Source organism: Takifugu rubripes, chromosome 3 (assembly GCF_901000725.2).
Source record: "Takifugu rubripes chromosome 3, fTakRub1.2, whole genome shotgun sequence".
NCBI classification, from domain to species: domain Eukaryota; kingdom Metazoa; phylum Chordata; class Actinopteri; order Tetraodontiformes; family Tetraodontidae; genus Takifugu; species Takifugu rubripes.
The window spans coordinates 13,933,527-13,954,708 of record NC_042287.1 but is presented as its reverse complement, the minus strand read 5'-3'; the positions used below and the strand labels follow the sequence as shown (position 1 = coordinate 13,954,708).

The 21,182-nt window shown below is 51.5% G+C and overlaps 2 protein-coding genes across 2 annotated transcripts in view; both read right to left on the bottom strand.

Moving 5' to 3' along the window:
• Positions 1-188: 188 nt before the first annotated feature.
• On the bottom strand, positions 189-9,569 carry rbm38 (RNA binding motif protein 38). Its single transcript, XM_003963432.3, has 4 exons — positions 9,170-9,569; positions 8,274-8,397; positions 6,846-6,900; positions 189-1,321 (listed from the first exon to the last, which is right to left on the bottom strand). Exons 1-4 carry the CDS (start codon positions 9,389-9,391, stop codon positions 982-984), a joined length of 741 nt encoding a protein of 246 aa, XP_003963481.1. The 5' UTR covers positions 9,392-9,569; the 3' UTR covers positions 189-981.
• A 511-nt stretch (positions 9,570-10,080) lies between these two features.
• The window catches only part of LOC101068454 (nuclear receptor coactivator 3), a 32,360-nt gene continuing 21,258 nt past the window's right edge, over positions 10,081-21,182 (bottom strand). The window contains exons 5-23 of the mRNA XM_011602610.2: positions 20,717-20,817; positions 20,462-20,636; positions 18,334-18,510; positions 18,171-18,257; positions 17,941-18,081; positions 17,523-17,670; positions 16,765-17,264; positions 15,559-16,661; positions 15,348-15,480; positions 14,901-15,059; positions 14,629-14,805; positions 14,370-14,475; positions 14,123-14,294; positions 13,523-13,849; positions 13,248-13,343; positions 12,674-12,908; positions 12,357-12,534; positions 12,108-12,279; positions 10,081-11,967 (exon numbers count right to left, since the gene is read on the bottom strand). Coding sequence (XP_011600912.2) covers positions 11,956-11,967; positions 12,108-12,279; positions 12,357-12,534; positions 12,674-12,908; positions 13,248-13,343; positions 13,523-13,849; positions 14,123-14,294; positions 14,370-14,475; positions 14,629-14,805; positions 14,901-15,059; positions 15,348-15,480; positions 15,559-16,661; positions 16,765-17,264; positions 17,523-17,670; positions 17,941-18,081; positions 18,171-18,257; positions 18,334-18,510; positions 20,462-20,636; positions 20,717-20,817 — 4,199 coding nt within the window. The 3' untranslated portion in view covers positions 10,081-11,955. The remainder of the gene's footprint in view (positions 11,968-12,107; positions 12,280-12,356; positions 12,535-12,673; positions 12,909-13,247; positions 13,344-13,522; positions 13,850-14,122; positions 14,295-14,369; positions 14,476-14,628; positions 14,806-14,900; positions 15,060-15,347; positions 15,481-15,558; positions 16,662-16,764; positions 17,265-17,522; positions 17,671-17,940; positions 18,082-18,170; positions 18,258-18,333; positions 18,511-20,461; positions 20,637-20,716; positions 20,818-21,182) is intronic.

The following is a 21,182-nucleotide window of genomic DNA, read 5'->3' as shown; positions in this document are numbered from 1 at the left end:
TCACAATGGAGAATATTTTATGTTGTGATCCAAAAAACTCAGTGTTTTAGACTTAGGAATGACTCATTTTACAGATAAATATTAGAAAACGGGATGTTCTTTGGATAATCTCTCATATATGAGTAGCTGTGCAGGAAAATGGCACCTTTTGCCTCCCCAGAGAGTGTAAACCCCCCAGCTGAGACATGTTTTGGAAGCATTTGTTTATTTTTATTTGCATATGTGTTCTTCCAACGTTGTGCATGGATGGTCTCTGAACGTGAGAGCGCCGCCACTGCGTCCTGCCCCCTGATCCAGTTCACAGTTCATCACAAAAACCAGGAAACTGACAACAAATACGCTCACACGTGTACTGTGACATCATCCATGTAGAAATACAGCCAGACACATGATCTGTCAGGAGGAATCTGTCATTTAGGCCTCATAAAAAACAGAAAAAGTGACATAAAAAAGTGCCTGATAAGCACCTGCAGGTGTTAAAACTGAAAGAGAATCCATTTTTTTCTGCCATCCCTCGAGTTCTGCTGCCATATTCTCCGGATCTGTGGTGACTCCAGCCGCCGGCAGCAAAACGCAGGGGCCAGATGAAGCCGCAAACAAGATGGCCGACAAGAACTGACCCAGGATCAGAGAGACCTGGGTAACCTGGGAGAGAGAAGCTAACCCGTCCATCCTCCGAGCGCCGCCGCCGCTCATCCGCCGCCTGTCCGACCCTCACGGGTCTGCAGCGCCGCCGCTCACGTGTAGGAGAGCGACGTCCCGACTCCTTACGGAAACATTCAGAACATTTTCTGACCACATTTTCATTATCTGCTCAACAATTAATTAAAGAAGGATGAGTGTGTCCTCTGAAAGCCCTTTGATCGCATCACACTCCCGCTGTCTCATCCTGATGATGTCACAGCTCGATGTCGGAGGTCAGGACGTTTGTTTGTTTGTTTCTTTTCCCCCCATCAGCAGTTCCAGCAGAGCCAGGACCCGTCACTGCATGCGGTCGGCCTGGTGCAGAGGGTAGTGGAGGAAGGCCTGCGGGCCGCCACTCACGGCCGTGGCCAGAGGCGGATGGATGGCGGCCGTGGGGGCCGGGGACGCCGCCAGGGCGGGGGCGCTGGGGGAGAAGCTGTAGCTGAGGTAGCCCCCGGCGAGCGTCGGTGACTGGACGTAAGGGTACTGCTCCAGGCCCGATGTGGTGAAGTGGCCGTAGGCGGAGCCGTGGTCCAGGTAAGGGGAGGCGAGCGCCGCCACGGTGGGGCTGAGCTGGGACTGCAGCACCAGGCTGGGCTGGAGGAAGGTCTGAGGGTAGACGTACTGCTGGGCCAGGCTGGGCAGAGAACCAACAACAGGCACGTTAAACACGGAACACACCTTTAGGAGTCAAGACGACCGCGCCCCATCGTTGGGACGATCCAGGAAGCAGCGCTGCTTCTGTGTTTAGGCGTCAATATTATGACTCTATTTAGCCGCACAGCCGTTAACAGACGGGGACGCCCGTCCCAGGGTCCAAACACACAGGGTCGGATAACAGACGGATATTTTTAGGACTCTGAAGGACTCTGGAGACATTTTGTGAGGCATTTCTCATCACTGACATTCACTTTTTTTATTTTATTCTATTCTGGATATTTAATTCATGAAAACTCAGAGGAAATACAAAACAGTCGGCTGTTCTGTGTTGACGCAAACATATTATAAAAGGACAAACCAGGGACAAACCAGGGACAAACCAGGGACAAACCAGGGACAAAACAGGGACAAAACAGGGACAAAACAGAGACAAACCAGGGACAAGTCATAGTCCCTGTTAGTCTTACATCTTTGTTGAGGTGTCACACACACGCACACACACACACACACACACACACACACACACACACACACACACCACCCATCACAACAGATGCAGCATATGAGAGCGTTGATAGTGGAAGTGGGGGCCATGAGGACAGGACAGGGGCTCCTCTGCCCTCCGTCATGTCTCACGTCTCGGGCCGCCTACTGAACCAGAACTCCCTCGGGTCCATCTGGCACCGGCAGCAGCTGATCACATCACTGCTAAACGTGGCGGCGTTCAACGCTCCTGCGACCGCCGCCTACACCCCAAATCCTCAAGGGACCGCGCCTAAGCAGGGGACGGGTCGCCTGTTGCTGCGGCAACGGCAGCTGCTTGCTTACCCCCAAACAGTTTACACCCAGACTGCTGTATACACAACACACACACACACACACACACAATCTTACTTCTTTTTGCAAGAACTTTAATTGGCCTCATACACTCCCCTGACCCTGATCCTGATCCTGGTCCTGATCCTGATCTCGATCCTGACCTGGACCCTGATCCCGATCCTGACCCTGACCCGGACCCTGATCCCGATCCTGACCTGGACCCTAAACCCAATTCCAACCTAAAAACCTATATAGTCTTTATAGTTGGGAGAATGTCCTCACTTTGCCAGTTAAACGCTTTTTCTGTCCCTTTCTATGTTGCTTGTACAGTTTTACGTCCGTCGCTGAGCGACTGCAACAAAGCGACCTTTCTGTGTCGCAACTGCACCCTGAAGTGTGACTTCGGTCGCGCCCCCGATGTTTTATGGCCAACAGCAGCCGTGCTTTGTAAACAGGGGAACGAGCGGGTGATAACCATCATTTACTGTTCCTTCCTGGCGTGTCGGGGATAATCTGCTCACTTCATCACCGCGCTGTGTCAAACTTTATGGTCATCGCTAGCTACTAACTGCTCGCTCAGCGCTTTTAGGAAAACATCGCGGCGGCGTCGCCGCCTCCCGGAGCATCGGGCTGCTGTCATGAGGACTTAAAAACGTTGTGTTACATTTACGACCCTGAGGAATCCCAACGGTTCAATGTCGCAGGTGGTTTTAGACATTAGCAACAGCGAGCGGCAGCCCGGCGCCCATGGAGGGGGACCCGTCAATATTACATAGATATCTTAAAGCTGAGGTTATTGTGCGTGACATGAAAACATTCTTATGTGTGTTTTATCTGGGTTCTGACACCATTGCCAAAAATCTTAAAGCCTGGACCTTGAAGGGGCTCCAACAACCTTGGAGAAAGCAGACATGAAGGAGCCTGACAGACAAAATTCAGGGAGAAAAGCAAAAGAATCCTGTTGTTAATCACTAGCTTGAGTTCTGATGCCTCCTTCTTCACGTCCCATAGCAGGTAGCAGAGCTTTTAAATAATTTTAAATAATAACCAACGTGCTCAATGGTTTCTCTAACTTTAAGAGCATTTTTGCTTTGATGTTTAAAAACATTCTGCCCAAGAAATTCCCTTTTTGCAGAGAAAAGCTGAGCATTCATGGGCGGAATCGTAGAAACGAGGCAGAAACCTTCCTCCGTGCCTGCTTATGTCGGCCATGACTCGCGTGAAATCATCTCACAAACTCGATGCAGCAAAGCCGAAGGACTGATTCTCCTTGGACTGGGGGGGGCAAAGCACTGGCATCAAAAGGGAGAAAACCCGAAGAACAAAGACGGCTCGCATCACATCAAAGTGCGGCTGAAGCTCGCACGGCCGCGACCCTTCCGCAGCCCATTTCCCCTCCGCCAGTGTCTCCCAGAGCAGAAGTGCAGTGTCATTCCCACGGCCGCCCGGACTGACGGATCTAATGTGACAGCTGCACCGTATGAGAGCGGACCGTGGCCCCCCGCTCCCGGTGATTGGCACCGCGGCCGCGCTACACGTTAGCACGTTAGCACACTTGAAGAAACTGTGCAAATCTGAAAGAAACAATTCGGCCCATGAGTGAAGCCTGTTAAATAGTAGTGTGTGTGTGTGTGTGTGAGTGTGTGTGTGCAAGACTAATTGGCACAGCTGCATGAGTGTATCCTCACTAACAGACCCACGAGAGCAGAATAACCTCCCCTCTCTGCATTCCCTCCCTGACAGCCAGCTTCCTCTCGACTCCCCCTCACTGTCCTCGCTCGGCACAGGCGGGGGGAGGGGAGGGGAGGGGGGGGGGATTAAAGAGATACTGATGGAGTGGGAAAAAGAGAATCTGCAGCTTTTTTTAAGGTTGTGAGTGGGAGTGAGAGAAGGAGGAAGAGAGGCTGAGAGGTGAAGGATCAGCCATCATATCCCTCCAGCCTCAGGCCAGCCGCGCTCTAATGGTTCGGATGGGCGATGTGAGGCGGGTGATTCAGACGAAGACACACACACACACACACACACACACACACACACACACACGCACAAAGCTTGAGGGAGGGTGAGAGACGGAAAGGCCAACATCAGCGCTGGACAGTCAGCTCTAATGTCAGCCAACAGGAAAGACGTCTATATTAATATGTTAATACAGGCAGAGCAGAGCATTGTGGGTAAAAGAAAATAGGCGTCTGGCGACACGACACCACGAGCACACGAGGAAAATTTACATCTCACTTGTTGCGCAGTGGTGAAAGCGGCCCGCCGGCTCGGGGGGGGGGGGACTTAAGCACGCGTTTCTGTGAACAACGCGGCAATTGAACAGAAATCATTTTTCTGATTTCAGCAGATAAAAGCGTCTCTGCTAATTGGGTCCCCAGGTGAGAGGAATTGGCACCACAGGAGCCCCCCGCTGGGGGGAGGAGATAGAAGAAGAAGCGTCAAGAGTCGTCTGTGGATCAACAGCGCCGCAGCACAGCGCGCCACAGGTGCATCACCTCCCCCTCTCCTCTCCACTGTAGCAACAGGAAGTGCCCTTCACCACACTTCCTCCCGCCTCTGCCTTCGTTGTCTCAGGAAGATAAACAGAAAAACCTCCTTTGAAGCAGAATTTTTTTTAAATTATTTTGCCAAACTGTGACAGCGACCGTCGGACGGCCTCGGGCGGCAGACGCCCTCCCCCGAATGACGCTCCGCCTCCTCTTCCTCCTCTTCCTCCTCTTCCTCTGTACCTTACAGCAACATTTGGCATCAGCCTGTCCTCTGTGCTCCTAAAACTTAAAGCGAGCGCGTTTGTCTCTGTTATTTGTGGTGGACGTCTACCCCCCCCCCGCAGCGCCACGCCGCCAAAAAAACGAGGAGAAACCCGTCCGCCCTACTTTGAGTCACAATCCATTTAAGTGTCATAAAACAGAAATGTAGAAGAACAATAATGCCAACAGACGGCTATGTTAGCTTAGCATGAAACCCAGCCTGTAAAGGTTGAAGAATATGAACCTTTATCATAAACGCAGGTTTCTCATTTCCTCTTTCCAGCCTTACGGAATCAAACCTGGAATCCCTGCGCTGCCATTTTGTGCTAACGGTGTAGCGTACTGAGCTACATGTTCACGGCGGCTATCATCGTATTAGCGCGTTAAGAAAAGTAAACTTGGAGCAGGAGACTTCTAACTTTTTTTGGTGCTGTTATTTAACTGCTCGTCAATGATCTTGCTAACGATGCAAACGAGCTTCTGTTCTATCCAACTGCGGGCGCACAAAGCGTGTTCTGTCTGTGGTTAGCGCTCAGACAGGTGGACTCTTCCTGTCTACATTGGTGGGAGGGGCTTATTTCCACAAGCTATACAACAGAATGTTTGCAGGTTCAGATATGATGTGATTTCTAAGGCGTTTTGCGACACACTTACAAAACGCAGCCTCAAATGTGATTATTCAGCCATGAGCCATGAAAAGAATCTGATCTCTCGGAGTTTCGCCAGTAAAAAGAGTTCACAGCAACGCAAACCTTTGTATTCGTGAAAGAATTATGCCACCATGGTGACGACGCTGTTGTTTCATCCATCCATCGAGCAGCTGATTGTTTTTCATGCTCCTTTGTGGCTTTTCCTCTGCTTGTCTCAGTCTATAGGGCATCAAAGCAGCATCAAAGCAGCATCAAAGCAGCATCAAAGCGGCCATTCTTCCTGGAAGAAGAACCTAGCTTAAGCATCCGTCTTCACTGTGGGAGACGTTCAATCAAGCCATCGTCGCTCGTTCACGGACTCATCTGGGTCAGCCTCAATTCCCTCATCACTCATTCTGTAATTGAGGACTGCAATATTAATAGCACTCAGCGCGGCGAGCTGCGGTTTTTAATGGACTCGTCCGTCGCCGCAGGATCAGAACTCCATCGCACAGAAAGTTGGTGCGAGAAAAAGAGGGGGGGTGTTCAAAGCCATCTCTGCGCGAGGCTAAACGCAGGCGGCTCAGAACCTCCGGGTCACAGGTGCAGCCTTTCCCAGACGTCTGTGATCCTCCGCTGTGAGCACAGGTGACTTCAACATAACGGATTCTGATTGATCTCCGCCCCCGTCCAGCTGAGGGTCCAACAACGGCCTTCTGAGCGCGTTAATGTTTTCCGAACCGCGCAGACGGCAAAAGCACTGCTTGTCTCATGGGACAGCAGCGAGTGCTACGCCTGTGTAACGTTGTTGGCAGGCTAGCAGGCTAACTGAGTCACGTGACTGTTTCCTCTTGTCCCGATCTGCATGTTTCACTATAATTACAGTGACGAATCTTTAAATTGCAGCTTTGGCGACGGAGAATAGGAGCGATAATAATGGTTGCCATGGTTTCCATGAGCAGCTGACACGGACCAGCCTATCGCAGGAATCTAAAGTAAATAGGTAGCGCATGCCTCGGTGCAAAGCAACAGAGGAGGGGTGGAGTCGGCGGCGGCTAATGTATCCGCAGCGAGGAAAGAGGCGGCCAAACAGCTTCGCCGCTTCGGTGGAGTCACATGTTTGTGAAATCCACGTCTGAGCTTCCCTCGTGTTTAATCGACGAGAAAGAGAGAAAAACAGAACAGCAGCGGAAAGATATCAAAGGCAACGTGTGCTGTAGAGGAGGAGGAGGAGGAGGAGGAGGAGGAGAGCTGCAGGTGAGAGGAAGATAAAAATAGAGGTATTGATTCTTTTGGGTCTTACCCGTACTGCCTCTGAGCCCAAACGGGATGAACCTGTTGAACTCCGACAGAGAGACCTGCAGTCACAGGGAGAGAGAGAGGGAACCGTATGTCTCTGTATCTGCATATAGGCCGTCATTTATTGGCAGAAATAATGTAAACACAGTGAATAAATCCCATAATATGCTAACCTTTTAACTTTAGCTTTATCCTGAACAGGGTAAAACCCCTCCGGCACAAGTCTCGCTACCAAATATTTGTTTGTTCATGTTTTACAGCTACTTTACCTGAGTCAGATTACGACATTTCTGACGTATAAAAAAACGTTATAGCCTGGAATGCTAGTAGTTAGCTCAGATATTGGCTGTACGATAAATATGCTCTTGTTTTGACTTGATTAGCTCAGACGGTCGCATGTATACGGGCGTATCAGAGACTCCCTGTTATTCCCTCGGTGCACCCACACACACACACACACACACACACACACACGAATACTGTGATGCTCAGTCGTGCACAAACAACGCGACCTCGGAGCCTCTAGAGTTCACCGAGTCAGCATCAGGATGAGTAAGAGGGGAGGAACCGATCCACCCACCCACTCCTCTTTCCTCCCCCCTCTCCTCCTCGCCTCTCCAGGCGTGCGCTCCTCCGCCAGGACAGCGAGGAGTTGGGGATTTCTCCCTCCCTCCCTCCCTCCCTCCCTCCCTCACTCCTCCTTTCCTCCCTCCCTCCCTCCCTCCCCTCTCCTTTTCTGTTTCGCACAATAACAAAACACCGAGCGCTGCCATCTCACATCAGCTGCTTGTGCAACCGCCTGAAACACACACACACACACACATACACGCACACACACACACACACACAATCAGCCGTTTCTCAGCTACACCTCCGCTCGGCAGGGCTCCAGACTTCAGAAGCCGCCGCCGAGGCCTAGATGATGGTGCGATAAGGATGGGGGGTGACGGCGGTTAGCGCGCTACAACCCGAGGCCCGCCCCGTAAAAGGGCAGCAGAAGAAGAAGTGAAAGCGCGCTGAGGGATGAACAAAGGCCCCGATGCCAGTTGGTGGTTTTGCCCGTCCTTTCCTGTAACGCTGATCCGGAGCAGAAGTGACGTTAACATCGGACGGATGCGTCAAAACTGACAAAACGTCGCCTTTGATGCGGCGGGCAGAGATCTCCGGGCGAGGCTCGGGGATCCGAACCAGCAACAGAAAGGTTGTTGCGCAATGCGACCTCTCGCCGTGACGTAATCAAGCGCTATTGGTGCCATATTCTGGAATACTTCCTGAAAATGGCTTCCCTTTGCCACAACTTCCAGACTGATGCCTCTTTTTACTTCCTGTATAGTTATAAAAGTGTGTACGAGTTGTCCGTCATGACCTTTGACCTCTTTTCACGTAAGTACATCAGCGGTAGACGACCCCGAGGCTGCGGCCCCACACTCACCCGCCTGCGAGCTGCGAGGCTTCGCGCCCAAATACGCCAGGTTCACGTTGGCCTTCCTGCCGTCGATGATGGGGTTGGCGTCCTTGCACGCCCGCTCCGCCGCTCCCCTGTCCACCATGGTCACCTGTCGATACAACGGTGGCTGCTCACAAATACAGTTTCAGAAGAACCCCCCCCCCCCCTCCCCCGTGACTGGAGGACTGGAGATAATCTGACATGCTTCACATCAACCCGAAACACAAATCCATCTCTTCCTCTTATCTTTTGTCTGTCTGTCTGTCTCTCTCTCTCTCTCACACACACACACACACACACACACTCACACTCACACACACACCTCTATGAAGGAGGTGGAGAGGGGAGGGAGAGGGAGGAAGTCGAACTAAAACTGCTGTAGCCTTATCTTGCACTGCCAACTGACATGTCACACCTCTGTGACCAAGCATTATACACACACACACACACACACACACACACACACTCTCTCTCTCTCTCTCTCTCTTCTACAGCTGTGCACAGAGCTCTCTCTCTCTCCATTTTTCCTTATATGTTGGCCCCGAACTTTGTCCATTTTGTCCCCATCTCAGGACGCTGTTTAAGATTAATTTGGGGATTAAATGAGGAGATGAGGCTCGTGTGGAGGAGTGTGGGCGGAGCGTGTGCACACAGAGCTGCTCTGCGTCTGTTTGGTCTCTACTTTGAGGCACTTTAGATAATTGATGACACACTGATCTGCTGTTCGCGCTCCGGGCATGTGACCGACTGGCACACCGACACAGCAGCGTGGCGCGGGGACAAAGTGCGTGTGTGCGTTATAACGCAAATGACGGGTCACGAAGTTGCGTAAAACTCCCCTGACCACGACACCAGAAAAGATGGGTTTCGTTTTTACTCACGAAGCCGTATCCTCTGGATTTGCCCGTCTGCTTGTCGGTGATGACCACCGCCTCGTCGATGTCCCCGAAACTCTCGAAATATTTCCGGAGAGATGCGTCGTTGGTGTGGTACGGCAGCCCCCCGACGAATATCTTGGTGTAAGTGGTGTCCTTCTCCATGGTGGGGTGCATTATTTCTAACGGAACCCCGACCAGCTGACCTCGAAACAGCGGCGAACTCATGCGAGTGAGATTGAAACAAAAGCAAAAGGGAAGACGGGAAGTTTGTCCTCCTAAAATGAAAGACAGCGCGCGTCCATGTCCGAACACGCAGCCTCCAGCGGCGTCACATGCGGATCTGTGGAGGAAGAGTCTTCCTGACAGGTGTCTGGAAACCTCAAGTCTCCTGTCTCGAAACAAAAAATAAAAATCGAGTCCCCCCCAAGTGGGCGTGTCTTGCCGCTCGTCTGCACCAATCAGCGGACGGTGCGTCTTTCCCGTCGGCGGGGCCACGCCCCCTAAAGGGCTCCGGACCAGTTAATCATGAGCTAAAATCTCAAAATTCAGCCCCCCTCATTGGTGGAGAAGGCTTCACGGAAATAAATGAGAGTTATTTACTTAAGGGGGAGGAATTAAGAGAAAATAAAAGTGAAAACTGCCCCTTCAGCTAAAGGTTAGCTGGGACTGAAGAAATGGAGAATCACGAGAAGGGTTTCAGCGACATGACGAGCCAAAGAAGTGACGGAGGGAAATTCCAGCGGACAATCCCACCAATTTACAGCAACATATAGAGAGAAACATGCTGGAAAATTATAAACGACTTCAGGTTTCATGCAATTTAATACGAACCTTAATAGGTTATTAGTACAAATTATGGCAAATTGTTTAAATCGAATTGAATGAACTGCAAAGAGACAACAGAGGCTTTGTAATGTTTAAATATAAATTTGTATTTACATCAATATTAACATCAAGAAACATGATAAGCAAAAAAAATCTGATGTTTTTGTACATCCTGTAATAAAGTTTCCCAGGTGTGTTTTCTCTCACCTTCACTGCGTTTTTATTTCATTTAAAACAAAAAAGACAATTTTGATTGAATTAAATAGCTGTAGATTAAATTTTTATACTCTTGAGGAAAAAAAGGAGTTAATATTCGGAGACATAATAACAACGATCATGGAAAAATCCTGGAAAAATCGACATTCTCCTCCGAAATAACCGTTTGCAGCACCACAATTCAACTGGCCAGAAATCCTACAGAAATGGAGAAAAACAAACGGACACAAACAAACAGGAACCACGTCAGCAGAACCAGACCCGCGTCTGCTCTTTGCCATCAACGCATTTTAAACCGACTCGGCTCGTCTCTGAGTGACGCCAGGAGCCGCCGCCGGAGTGACGAAACAAAAATCTTTGGATTGAGCGCGTTCCAAGGTTGATCCCTCCACAGGAGCTTCGGGGGAGACGAAGGCAGAGCGAAACGGGCCGAGGGTCTGAACCACGCACAGACAGGGAACACAGCAGGACCGCTTCAGGAAGTCAGCAGAAACAACATAACCTCAGGAGTGGAACCCAAGAGTCACACGTGGAAGCATGAAGTTCGCTTCTCCGAACACAATCATGTGTCAAACTGGTTTAATAGGCATATTTTACGCTTCTGTTAGAAGAAAATAACAATAATTTATTCTGAAACAAGCACACACTAGCACCTCTTCAGCTAAGACTTCATCCTCAGGAAACCGGGAGAAGCGACAGTATGAAAGGAAATCTACACGTACTGCTTACAAAAAAAGGAGGCTTCTTCCTTCCCCGACACAGCTTAAAGTATCTGAAAATAAAAGCCGACCTATGACAGATTAAGAAAATTACACTTTTAAATATCAAGCCTTACAATCTGTGCAAAAAACAGTATGTAACCTACAAAAGCATATAGATATTTATATATAGTACATCTGAAGCTTATTTACAATTCATATTCACAGACCAGAGGAGGAAAAAAAAGCCCCGAAAGAGACATCACGTCTAATACTGCAGTGCCGTCGCTTTGTTCTCAGAGGAAAACCAGGAGGAAGGATTATTGCTAGAAATCTGCAGGCTAAATTCTGAGGGCGAGAGATCAGCTTCACCTCTAACAGATCGGCGAGAGGGATCCGGATCCCATCCCTGGAATGATCTGGAGTCTTTGTGGACAGAAGACGTCTGGAAGTTTAGCTAAAAAGGACTAAAATCTGTGCTTTCTACTGGTTCACGCTTTGGAACAAAGGCGTCAGAGGTTCTCTTCTCGATTCGAGGAGAAGCGGGCGTGGAAACGAAAACGTAAATGCTGCTGCTATTCATTAGCTCCTCGGGGGAAAGGCCTCCGTATCGCCACAGTCCTCTCCGCGTTGGCCTTTTCTTTAAAGTGCAATCAGCCAACGAGGATCTCCGCCGCACTTCCGCCCAGCGGCGTTCCCGGGAGGACGAGACCGCGAGCTGTGGCGTCACAACATTCAACATCTGAGCGGTGCGGCTGGGCGGCGGGAACGGTCACGCAGATGTCGCTCAGGTTGATCAACAAGAGAGTTCAGAGGTGAGAACAATCCCACGGGTCAGCGTTTGATTAAGGAATCCTTCGCGTGGTCGCAGGTCGTGTCTGGCTCCCTCGTTGCCCACTTCCAAGAGGAAGATCGCGCCCCCTTCTGGTGGGAATGCAGCACTACACAAGCAAACACCCCCCACACACACTCACACACCGGTGGTCCTCCCGCTCCGAGGCTGAAGCCGCGTCCCGTCTTTGTCTGAGATCACACCGGGACTCCTGGTGCTCAGCAATATTTCTACATGTCAGTGAAAGAAAAGCGAGAGTCAAACCTCCAGCCAAAACATCTGATCCTTTTGACCTTTCATGTCCTTTATTGACCCTGAAGACCCCTAAGTTGTTGGGAAAACATCTAGGAATTAAAACGGTGTTACAAACCTGATCCGGCCCCATAGGCATGCGTCCCATCGCCATTGGGTTCATCCCCATTTGCCCTCCCATCTGACCCATGTGACCCCCCCCTCCATTGGGTGGCATGCCCCCGTTCATCATCATGCCTCCGTACTGGCCTGGATTTCCCTGCTGGCCAAACTGCTGCTGAGCATATGAGCTGGTGAAGGACAGAGACAGGAAGATGAGTTTAAAGCCCATCAGGAAGTCCTAGGAAGGTCGTTTCTGATGTGGTACCTGTTGCGCGCCATTCCGCCCTGTCCCCAGCCTTTCATATCCGTGCCCTGGTACATGGGGCCGCCCTGCGGGTGCTGTTGCATCATGGGATTTTGAGGTCCCATGCGACCGGGCATCATGGCGTTGGGAGGACTGCCACCCGAGGGGCCAAAAGAAGGGTCTCCCTGCTGACCCATCCCTGAGGAGAGGAAGACGTGTTTGAGAAACATTAAATAATGTGTTCTTCCTTCCGACGCCTGGCAGGCGAACCCTGCAGTACACAAAGCCACCAACAGGGAGCAGCAACAGCCTTCCAGGCACCTGACTCCACGACTCACCGTAGTTTCCGCCGTAGCCAAACTGCTGGGGGCCCGGCTGGCCCATGCTGGGCCCTCCCATGGGGTTATCCATCCCACCGGGAGCGGTGACGTTTGGAGGCGGACTGAATCCTCCTGCAGCTGCTCCGGCCTGCTGCTGCTGCTGCATCAGCATCATCATCCGCTGCCTCCTCATCTGCATGGTGACCATCTCCCTGCTGCGCTGCGCCATCATTTGAGCGTTGAGGAAGCCCGGCTGCAGGTTTGCATGAACAGAAGGTGAAAAACAACATAAAATTTGGAAAAACACACCCATAACAGAGGAGTGAGGATTTCTCAAAAGGGCACACGGTCTGAGATTAAAACCAGCTGCATAATCAGCATTCTCGTTAACATGTTTTTAATTTTTAAACCTTCTAAAAGAAGCAGCTATGCAGCACAGCGCCCCCTATCGGACACATTACCACAGCAACGCAAAGGCTGTTCTTTGCAATAAAAATAATAATAAAATAACATCAGAGTCCAGTTTAAAAGCCAAGCTATTCTGACATATCAACAACTCAATCCTCATAACAAAGGCTGGGATTTAGGGTACCTGGCCACCCATGCCAGGCTGCATGGCGGGTCTCATGCCGGGGTTGCCCATGTTCTCCATCTTCATGGCCATGCCCTGCCGTGTCTGGTTCATGAACTGACAATGAGAAGAAACATTAAACACGAGGACGAAGGAGCAAATGTAAATGTAAATTAGGCCTTTTTACCAGCAGCTGGATTTTATGCCCAATTTCAGAATGAGATTCCCATTTATGGATATTTTTAAGAGCAGATTAACATGTAATCCTCTCAGAATGATGGTTAGAACCAAGGTACCTGTTGTCCCTGCAGCCTCTGCTGTAGCTGGAGCCTCATGGGTTTGTTGGCGGCCATCATCCGGGGTCTCATCATGTTAGCCCGCGGGTGCCCCATTCCACCCATTGCACCCATTCCAGGGTAGCTTCCACCTTGACCCATCTGAGAGAGCATGGGCCCAAACCCCCCCTGAGGGGCCTGCCCCTGCATGGGGTTCCCTCCGTAGCCAGGCTGCATGGGCATGGCAGGGGGTCCTGGATAGCCTTGACCATAGATAGGCTTCTGATCCAGCACCATGGCCGGGTCCTGGCCCGGGAACGACTCTATCGGCGGCTCCGCTCCTTGAGTCTGGAGTGGAGAGGACAAGAGGATGTCAAACTTCTCAGTCTTATTGATTTATTCCAGCTGGGTGCTTCTATAATTGTCTTTTTGAAAATGAAACAGATGGGTCCTCTGGGCTCAACTACCTCCCCTCTGGTAAAGAACACCATGAGTCACGGGTGAAACATCTAACGGCAGATTGATCGCTCCTCCTTTTACTTCACTACTCAAAGGAGCATTTCTGATCATCCATCTTTTTTTTTTCTTTTTTTCTCTAAAAAGTCATTACTTATGACCCACCTGGCTGACTAAGTCCGGGATGCCCAGGGCTCGGTCTATCTCCTCCAGAGCGATGCCGTCCGTGTTGTTGAGCAGCGAGTCCAGCTGATCCAGCAGCGCCCGCTCGTCACTCTGACCCTCGCTGGTGGTGGGAGGAACCAGGAGGTCGTCCAAGGTGTTGCCGAACTGACGCCTGCCACACACAGTCACGTTCACCTGTGTGTTAAGTTCAGCAGAAACAGCAGATGACGGGGAAGTAGGGACTCACCTGTTACCCTCCATGCCCATCATGGGGTCGGACCAGGACGGGGACTGACTGGGCTGCCCCTGCTGGTTGAAAGGGCTCATTCCCATCCCCATGTCAGCAGAGCCTCCTAAACCCCAGAGACAATTCATTTAACACACAGTGTACAATACATGAGGGGTGTAATACACACACACACACACACACACACACACACGTATGAAACATGTCAGGTCTGGGTCTGTTTCTCCAATGAGCTGTCGCTGCAGCATGGAACTGGTACCTGGTACGCTGTTGGAGCGGCCGACCATCGGCCCGGACATCATGGCTTTGTTGTTGGTGTACTCCAAACCTGGGCGCATCATGGATCCCACCGGGCTGGCACTGGAGCGGGGCATTCCCCAGTCCCCGGAACCCCCCATCGGAGATCTCTGGGGAACCATGCCTCTACCCATCGGGCCTGATGGGACGCAAAACAGCAGGGATGTGTCAGTATGATGGAGATGAAGCGGACAGGAAGTGTGCAGGAAATACTGAAGTCACTTCGACACACACCCATGTTTCCAGGGTAACCATCCGGACTGCCCATCATGTTCTCCTGTTTGATGAGCATGGGGCGTCTACCCGCTCCTCCAGGCCCACCTGGAGGCTTACCATCCATCGACATGGACCTCTGGAAGGGTCCCTGAGGCCCTGGACCGATTCCCGGACTCCCTGAAGGAAAAATTAAATAAAAGTGGTCAGACATAAGTTGAATTAAATTCCTGATCTCAGGACCCTTTGATGCTTTTTATAGAAATGAATGTTATTAATGTGTATTGTCGACATATTCTGATATTAACATGAATACATTTACAATAAATGCTTTGAAAAATGACCTCAGAAACCTCAGCAGTGTCCCAGTTTGTTGGCATTTACGGCCAATAGAACCACGTGTGATGCTATAATATCTGCCCTGAAGGCATGTCACTTCTTATTGCCGTTCGTCCTTGAACCTCTTACCTCGTAGATTGTCGTCAAGGCAACCCTGGGGTTTGTTTCCTGCGTCGTTGGCCCCTCCACCTCCAGTCTGATCCGGGAAAAGGTCAGAGCCCGAACCACTCAATACTCCCAGGATGGACTCCAGGTTGTGCAACTGCATCATAAAAATGTTTATTACATGTTTTCCTTCCTTTAGTTTGGCTACAATAAGAATCATTGGCAAACGTCTTACATCATCAGGTGGTTCTGATTTGATCTTGCTCTCAGGATGGTCTGGGACAGAGCTGGGTCCAGATCCGGGGCCGGCCCTCACAGGTCCGCCAACAGCCCCCGGAGCCACCTTCCCATCCAGCTCCTCCATTTTGGGTTTGACGTCTGCGGGCTCTTTGGAGTCGTCCTTGTTGAGGAGGTAATGGAGGAGGGCGTGCGTCTTTTCCTTCTTGGGGCTGTGCTGCTCCTGCTTCGTTTCTGTCATGCCTGGCCCGGCCCCTCCCCCCGTACCCGCCGCCCCGCCCTCGCCGCCCTCCTGACTCCCCAGTGTTACTTTTCCCGTCGCCTCGGCAGTTATTTTGGCGACCTCGTCTGGGGTGTTGCCGTTTTGGAGAAGCTTGTGGAGGATCTTGTGCTTTTCCTGCAGCGAGCCCGTGTAGTGGGCAGACGACAGCGACGCCACGGCTGATGCTTGACCTTGATTGACAATAGCGGAAGAAGAAGACACTCCCGAAGATGAAGGACTAGTCATGCCCCCCGTGGGGTCCTTACTGTCTGAGGATGCAGGAGTGTTGCTGCTGGTGGGAGGGGGTTGCAAGGGGGGCGCTGTCGGTCCGCTGCCACCTATTCCCAGCTCCTCGGTCGGGGAAGTCAGTAACTGCAGCAGCTTCTTGTGCCCCTTACTGTCCGGTACCCTCCTCTGGGGTTCAGAGCTTGCCAGACCCGCCTCGCTGCTTCCCTCCCCAGACTCTTTCGGAGCAGCAGTCGCCTGGCTGTCCGGTCGGTCTCCAGAACTCTCAGCCTGTGGATGCTGAAGATGGTGGTGGTGGTGTACGGGGTGGTGGTGGTCGCCCGGACCTGGACCTAAGCCTCCAGCAGGACTTTTGGAACCGTCCGGGCCCCCCTTGGCTGTCTGAGTCAGCTGAGATGAGGAGGAGGAAGAATGGATGCTGGGAGAACTGTCCGGTTTGAGGACCGGGGAGGGGGACGTTAGGGTGGAGGGGAGGGAGCTCCCAACTCCTTCACTGATTGCTTGTAGGGCATTTAAGGAGCTGCTGGAGAAGGTGGTGCCGCTCCCCCCACTGCCTAAACCACTGCCTATGCCACTCATAGGAGAGTGTAAACCTGCAAAATCAAATTTATATTAATACATTCAAAATAAATGAAAACAAGTAATAAGTCAGCGCCCTCTAGTGGCAGAGTGCAGTAGAGGAAATGACGAACTCACCACCTGGCGAGAACTGGTTAGCGCCCATTTTTGGACTCCCGCGGTTGCGGGGCGACATCAGCAGTCCCTGCTGGGGGCCGCTCATCCTAGGGCTTCCCGACGGGCTGTTCATGCCGCTCAGCCCAAAGCCTCCGCTGCTTTGAAAGGGGGGCTGCTGCGGGTGCTGCTGCATGGCTTGGCCCGGGTGGTTCATGGGGCCCATTTGATTCATCTGGTTCATGTGCCCCACCTGATTCATGGGCCCCATTTGATTCATCTGCATCATGCGGTTGCCTCCACCACCGCTTCCTCCTCCCCCGTACATCGAGCCCCCTCCCATTGGACCCATATGGCCCATGTGGCCTTGCTCGCTCATGCCAAAGCCCCTGCTCATGCCCCCCATCCCTCCACCGGGGTTCATGCTCATCTGGGGGTTCATCTGGGGGCCACCCATGCCCTGCTGTCTCATCGTGTTGGGCATCATGTTCCCACTCTGAGCCGAGCGGTAGCCGTTTGGTTCCCTGTGAGCAGAAGAAGAGGGGGAAAAAAATCCTCCTGATTAAACCACACTTGAACTTTAACAAAAGGTAAAAAAGCAACAAAAACACAGATTCTTGTGTGGAGGCATCTCACTTCTCTGATGCCGGGATATAAAAGACACTTCAGCTCCTACTTCATCGACTGAATACTTGCCTCGCACTCAAGTGCTTTTAGTCAATTCAGTGAAAAATGATACAGCGACTGAATGGAGCTTTATGTGAGCATTTTCAGCTCCTGACCTCTGGAGCAGGTGAGTGGAGATGAATCCTTGCGGCTCGTTGCTCATGGGGTGACGGTAGAGTTTGCTCTTGGTCTGAGCTGTTACCGGCGTTCCATCAGACATGGAGAAGCGGTACAAGGGCGTCTCGGCATGACCCTGCAGGAAGGCTGCGTGGAGACGGACAAGCGGAAAAATTAGCATCGCTGGCTTCCTGAAAGCAAAGTTGCATTTTCAGGAGCTCTCAGAGTGTGAGTTAGTTATTTTCCAACAAATTGTGCAGGGGAATTTTCACAAAGCTTCCAGGAATTTCAAGGGAAATTTCCAGAAAAGCAGGCGGAAACTCTGCTAACACCGACACACAGAAACTCCCGGTGTGCTTTGCTATCGAGGTGTGTGTGTATATGTCTGCATGTATGCGTTTCCAGTGCTGGACTCGCCCTCGTGATAGTGGCGCTTGTGTGACCACGGCTGCCCATCGCTGTGCTGGAGGAACATCTGGATGCAGCGCCTCAATAAATCCTCCCAGCCAGGACGCATGGACGCACGCACGGAGTTCTGGTCGATCTGAATCAGTTTACCTGCGAGCAGATGCATATGGACACAAACAGCTTTAAGGCTAAAGAACTGAAGCTTGAACGAGGCTGTTGTGGTGAACGCAGATCCTCACCAGAGAGCTCGTGTCGCGTACTGAAACTCTCCGTCCTCTCCATGGCGGTGACCCGGCGGGCCACACAGATCATGCATGACTGAAGGTCTGAGGTGAAAAGCAAATTCTTTTTAAAAATGATCTCAAACGGAACTGAACTGGGACCAGGAATGTCTTCGCGTACCTTCCCCCTCTTCGATCATGGCCTTGGGCTGGGTGAGAGCAAAACACTGCATGGTCTCGTAGCGCGGCCCCCCCGGCCCCTCCTCCATGGAGCCGTGGCCAAACTTGACCAGCATCCGGCACGTGAAGGTGTGACTCTTCTGTCGGGCCGTTTCTCCTCCCCACGAAACTCCATTTACTGAGGAGGACAACAGATCAGGGAGTCAGCGTGAAACCGGAGGGGGCCGCACGTTCGCCCGGACAGATTTCCTGTGGCTGAGTGGTGGCAGTTTACACAGACGCGACCAAACAAAGACAAAACTACAGCGCCCAGACAGCCCTGCATTTTGGCTCTCAGATCGGGAGGCAGGAGTCCTTCCTGCAGCGTGGACCTCTGGGTAAATGGACCATGGGATTAATGTAGCCAAGGTGTCGATTTTCAATATCTCTCTCTCAGTGTGCTCTGCAGCGGGCAGGGGCCAGGGACACGCAGCCATCTATCCTCATTTAGGCCCTGACTGCTCATCACAGCAAACGCGCTCATTTAGACCGGGGGGGGAAGGGGTCACCTTCAGAGGGGAGCGGCGGGAGGGAGGGGAGGCAAACTTCAGGGAGACTGTCCTCCAAGATTTGTCTGAAGTCTTATCGGGGAGCCTTGAGTTGGCTGGAGGATTTTGTGGAGCAGGTGGAGGGAGGATGTAGGAAGAAAACAGGGCGGTGATGATAGTGAAAGGTGATTTAACGAGGCCTTGGGCTCCAGTCGGACTGATAAAGGGAAACATACCGCCGCTTCCACATCTTGAAAACTTTGCCAAACACCAAAGAATTCATTAATCATCCTGAAAAGCAGCAAACCACGATGCCCCCCCCACCTCCCCCACCAGACCCAGCGAAGGGGCAGACAAAGAAGCCCAAACTCACTAAGTTTAGGGGAATTTCATGTGTGTGTAGCTTTAGTGTTCATCCTGCAAGAATGTGCAGCGAGAGCAAATTTCATTCAGAGGCTGAAAAGCGTGGAGGGGAGGGGGGGGGGGGGGGGGGGGGGGGGTTAGAGCGGCCGAGCGAGACAGGGCGAGGGGTGAGAGAGCGGCGAGGTGAGGTCTGAGAAACACGCGGCCGCGATATTCATCGAAGCGGGCAGTCATACTGCGTATGAACGGATCCGGGGAGGACAGAGCTGATAGAGTCAGATTTTAGAGGATGAATTAAATGGAGGAACGAGGCAGCAGGAAGAGGGGGGACAGGAAGGAGCGAGCGGCGTGTTGATGACGGGCCGGTGACGGGTTAAAGCAGCCGCCGCTTGAGGAAAATACCGCTGACCTCAACACGTAGCAGGTGCACACGCATTCCTAATGAATCGGCTTCATAAGAAAACCTCCGTGCACGCCCTGGAACCTTCAGATAACCTAAAACGAACACCATTTCCAGTTCTCAGCGCAGCCGAGACGCAGGTGTGCACATGCAAACGAGGTGAATTCAGCAGCAGGAAGCGCAGAGGCGCATTATTTAGCAGCGCGGCGTTTCCAGATGGCTGCCAGGGGATGTGAATCCAGCTCGGGCCTGTTTTACACTGTCTGGACCGCCGAGTTTGACTGACAGCTGCGCTACGCTCCACCTGCTTAGCATTGAGCGGGTGGCTGCTCCTGCACGTGTGTGCGAGCGTGCACGCGCACGTGGAGGGGCTTCCCATGAGCTCCTCTTTACAGCAACAGTTGAAAATCAAAGACCATGAAAAGCGATCATATATGATTATCTTGGGAACGGAACGTAAACACGTTTAATTGAGTCCCCTTGTTTTTTTTATTATTATTTTATTCATTTTCTGGAACGAGTATTGCAAATTTAGCGCGCTGTGTTTGTTTTAATAATGGATTTAAATGTTGCGTTTTGATCGAGAATTTAAAAGGAAACTCAGAAACTGACTTTTGATTAAACGTCGTTATATTTTTATGCTTCCAAAGAAGAAAGAAATGTAACAAACAATGACTTTAGTTGGATTACAATGATTTAAAACATTTATATGGGTGTATTTTAGCAGCTTTCAATATCAAACTAGTTAGTAGTAACTATTTAATATGAAAGCCATCAGTATATGATAGAGCGCTGTAAAACTGTGTGTGTGTGTGTGTGTGCATGTGTGTGTTCCTCACAGTTGGTCTTGGGCAGGTTCTTGTGCAGCTCCTCCCTGTCGTCCTCGTGCAGGATGTTGTACACGCTGGTGTTGATCAGCTCCTCCTGTTTGTACTGCAGGTACTGCGTCACATTGTCAGACACGAACACGATGCTTCCCTCTCGGTTCACCACGAACAGAAAGCCGTCCAGAGCCTGAGAGCGCAGCGGCAACAAGTCACCACCGGTGATCCAACCCCCACCTCCATGTTGTTTTCACTGCCCCGGGGGCTTACCTGCAGAAGGAGGGGCCCCAGGTGGTCCTTGTCGATGACGCCCTGGCCCGTCGAGGACACGTCCGACTTCTGGACGTCATCGTCGCTGGACGAGGCTTTTCCTGCGGTGAAGAAAAGGGAGCGTGAACAAAATGTTTGATCAAGATGAACTCAATCCCTGCTGTATGATAACGAGAAAATAAATGAGCCGAAAGGATGAAAAAATAACAAACACCTCAATGCAATGAGGAAAAGGTCGTTCGCTGCGCTCCAGGCGCCAGCAGGGGGCAGTGTTTCGCAATCACTTTTTTAAAATTACAGGTGAAGAGAGAGACAGTGAGAGGCACATCTCTCTGAGGAGCCCATCAGGAGAAGTGGAGGGCTGGGTGCATGTGGAGCAGGTAGCTCATGCTCATGCTTTATATTCAGTGTGGGAGAGAGAGAGAGACAGAGAAAGAGAGAGAGCGAGAGAGAACCATGAAGAGCT

Excerpts from the sequence above, each read along its gene's own strand:
- rbm38 (XM_003963432.3), bottom strand. The coding sequence starts at position 9,391 with ATGAGTTCGCCGCTGTTTCGAGGTCAGCTGGTCGGGGTTCCGTTAGAA. Across the intron at positions 6,901-8,273 it reads GCCTCGCAGCTCGCAGGCGG|GTCTCTCTGTCGGAGTTCAA; the intron begins GTGAGTGTGGGG and ends CTGTGACTGCAG. Across the intron at positions 1,322-6,845 it reads TGGGCTCAGAGGCAGTACGG|CCTGGCCCAGCAGTACGTCT; the intron begins GTAAGACCCAAA and ends TTCTCTGCCCAG.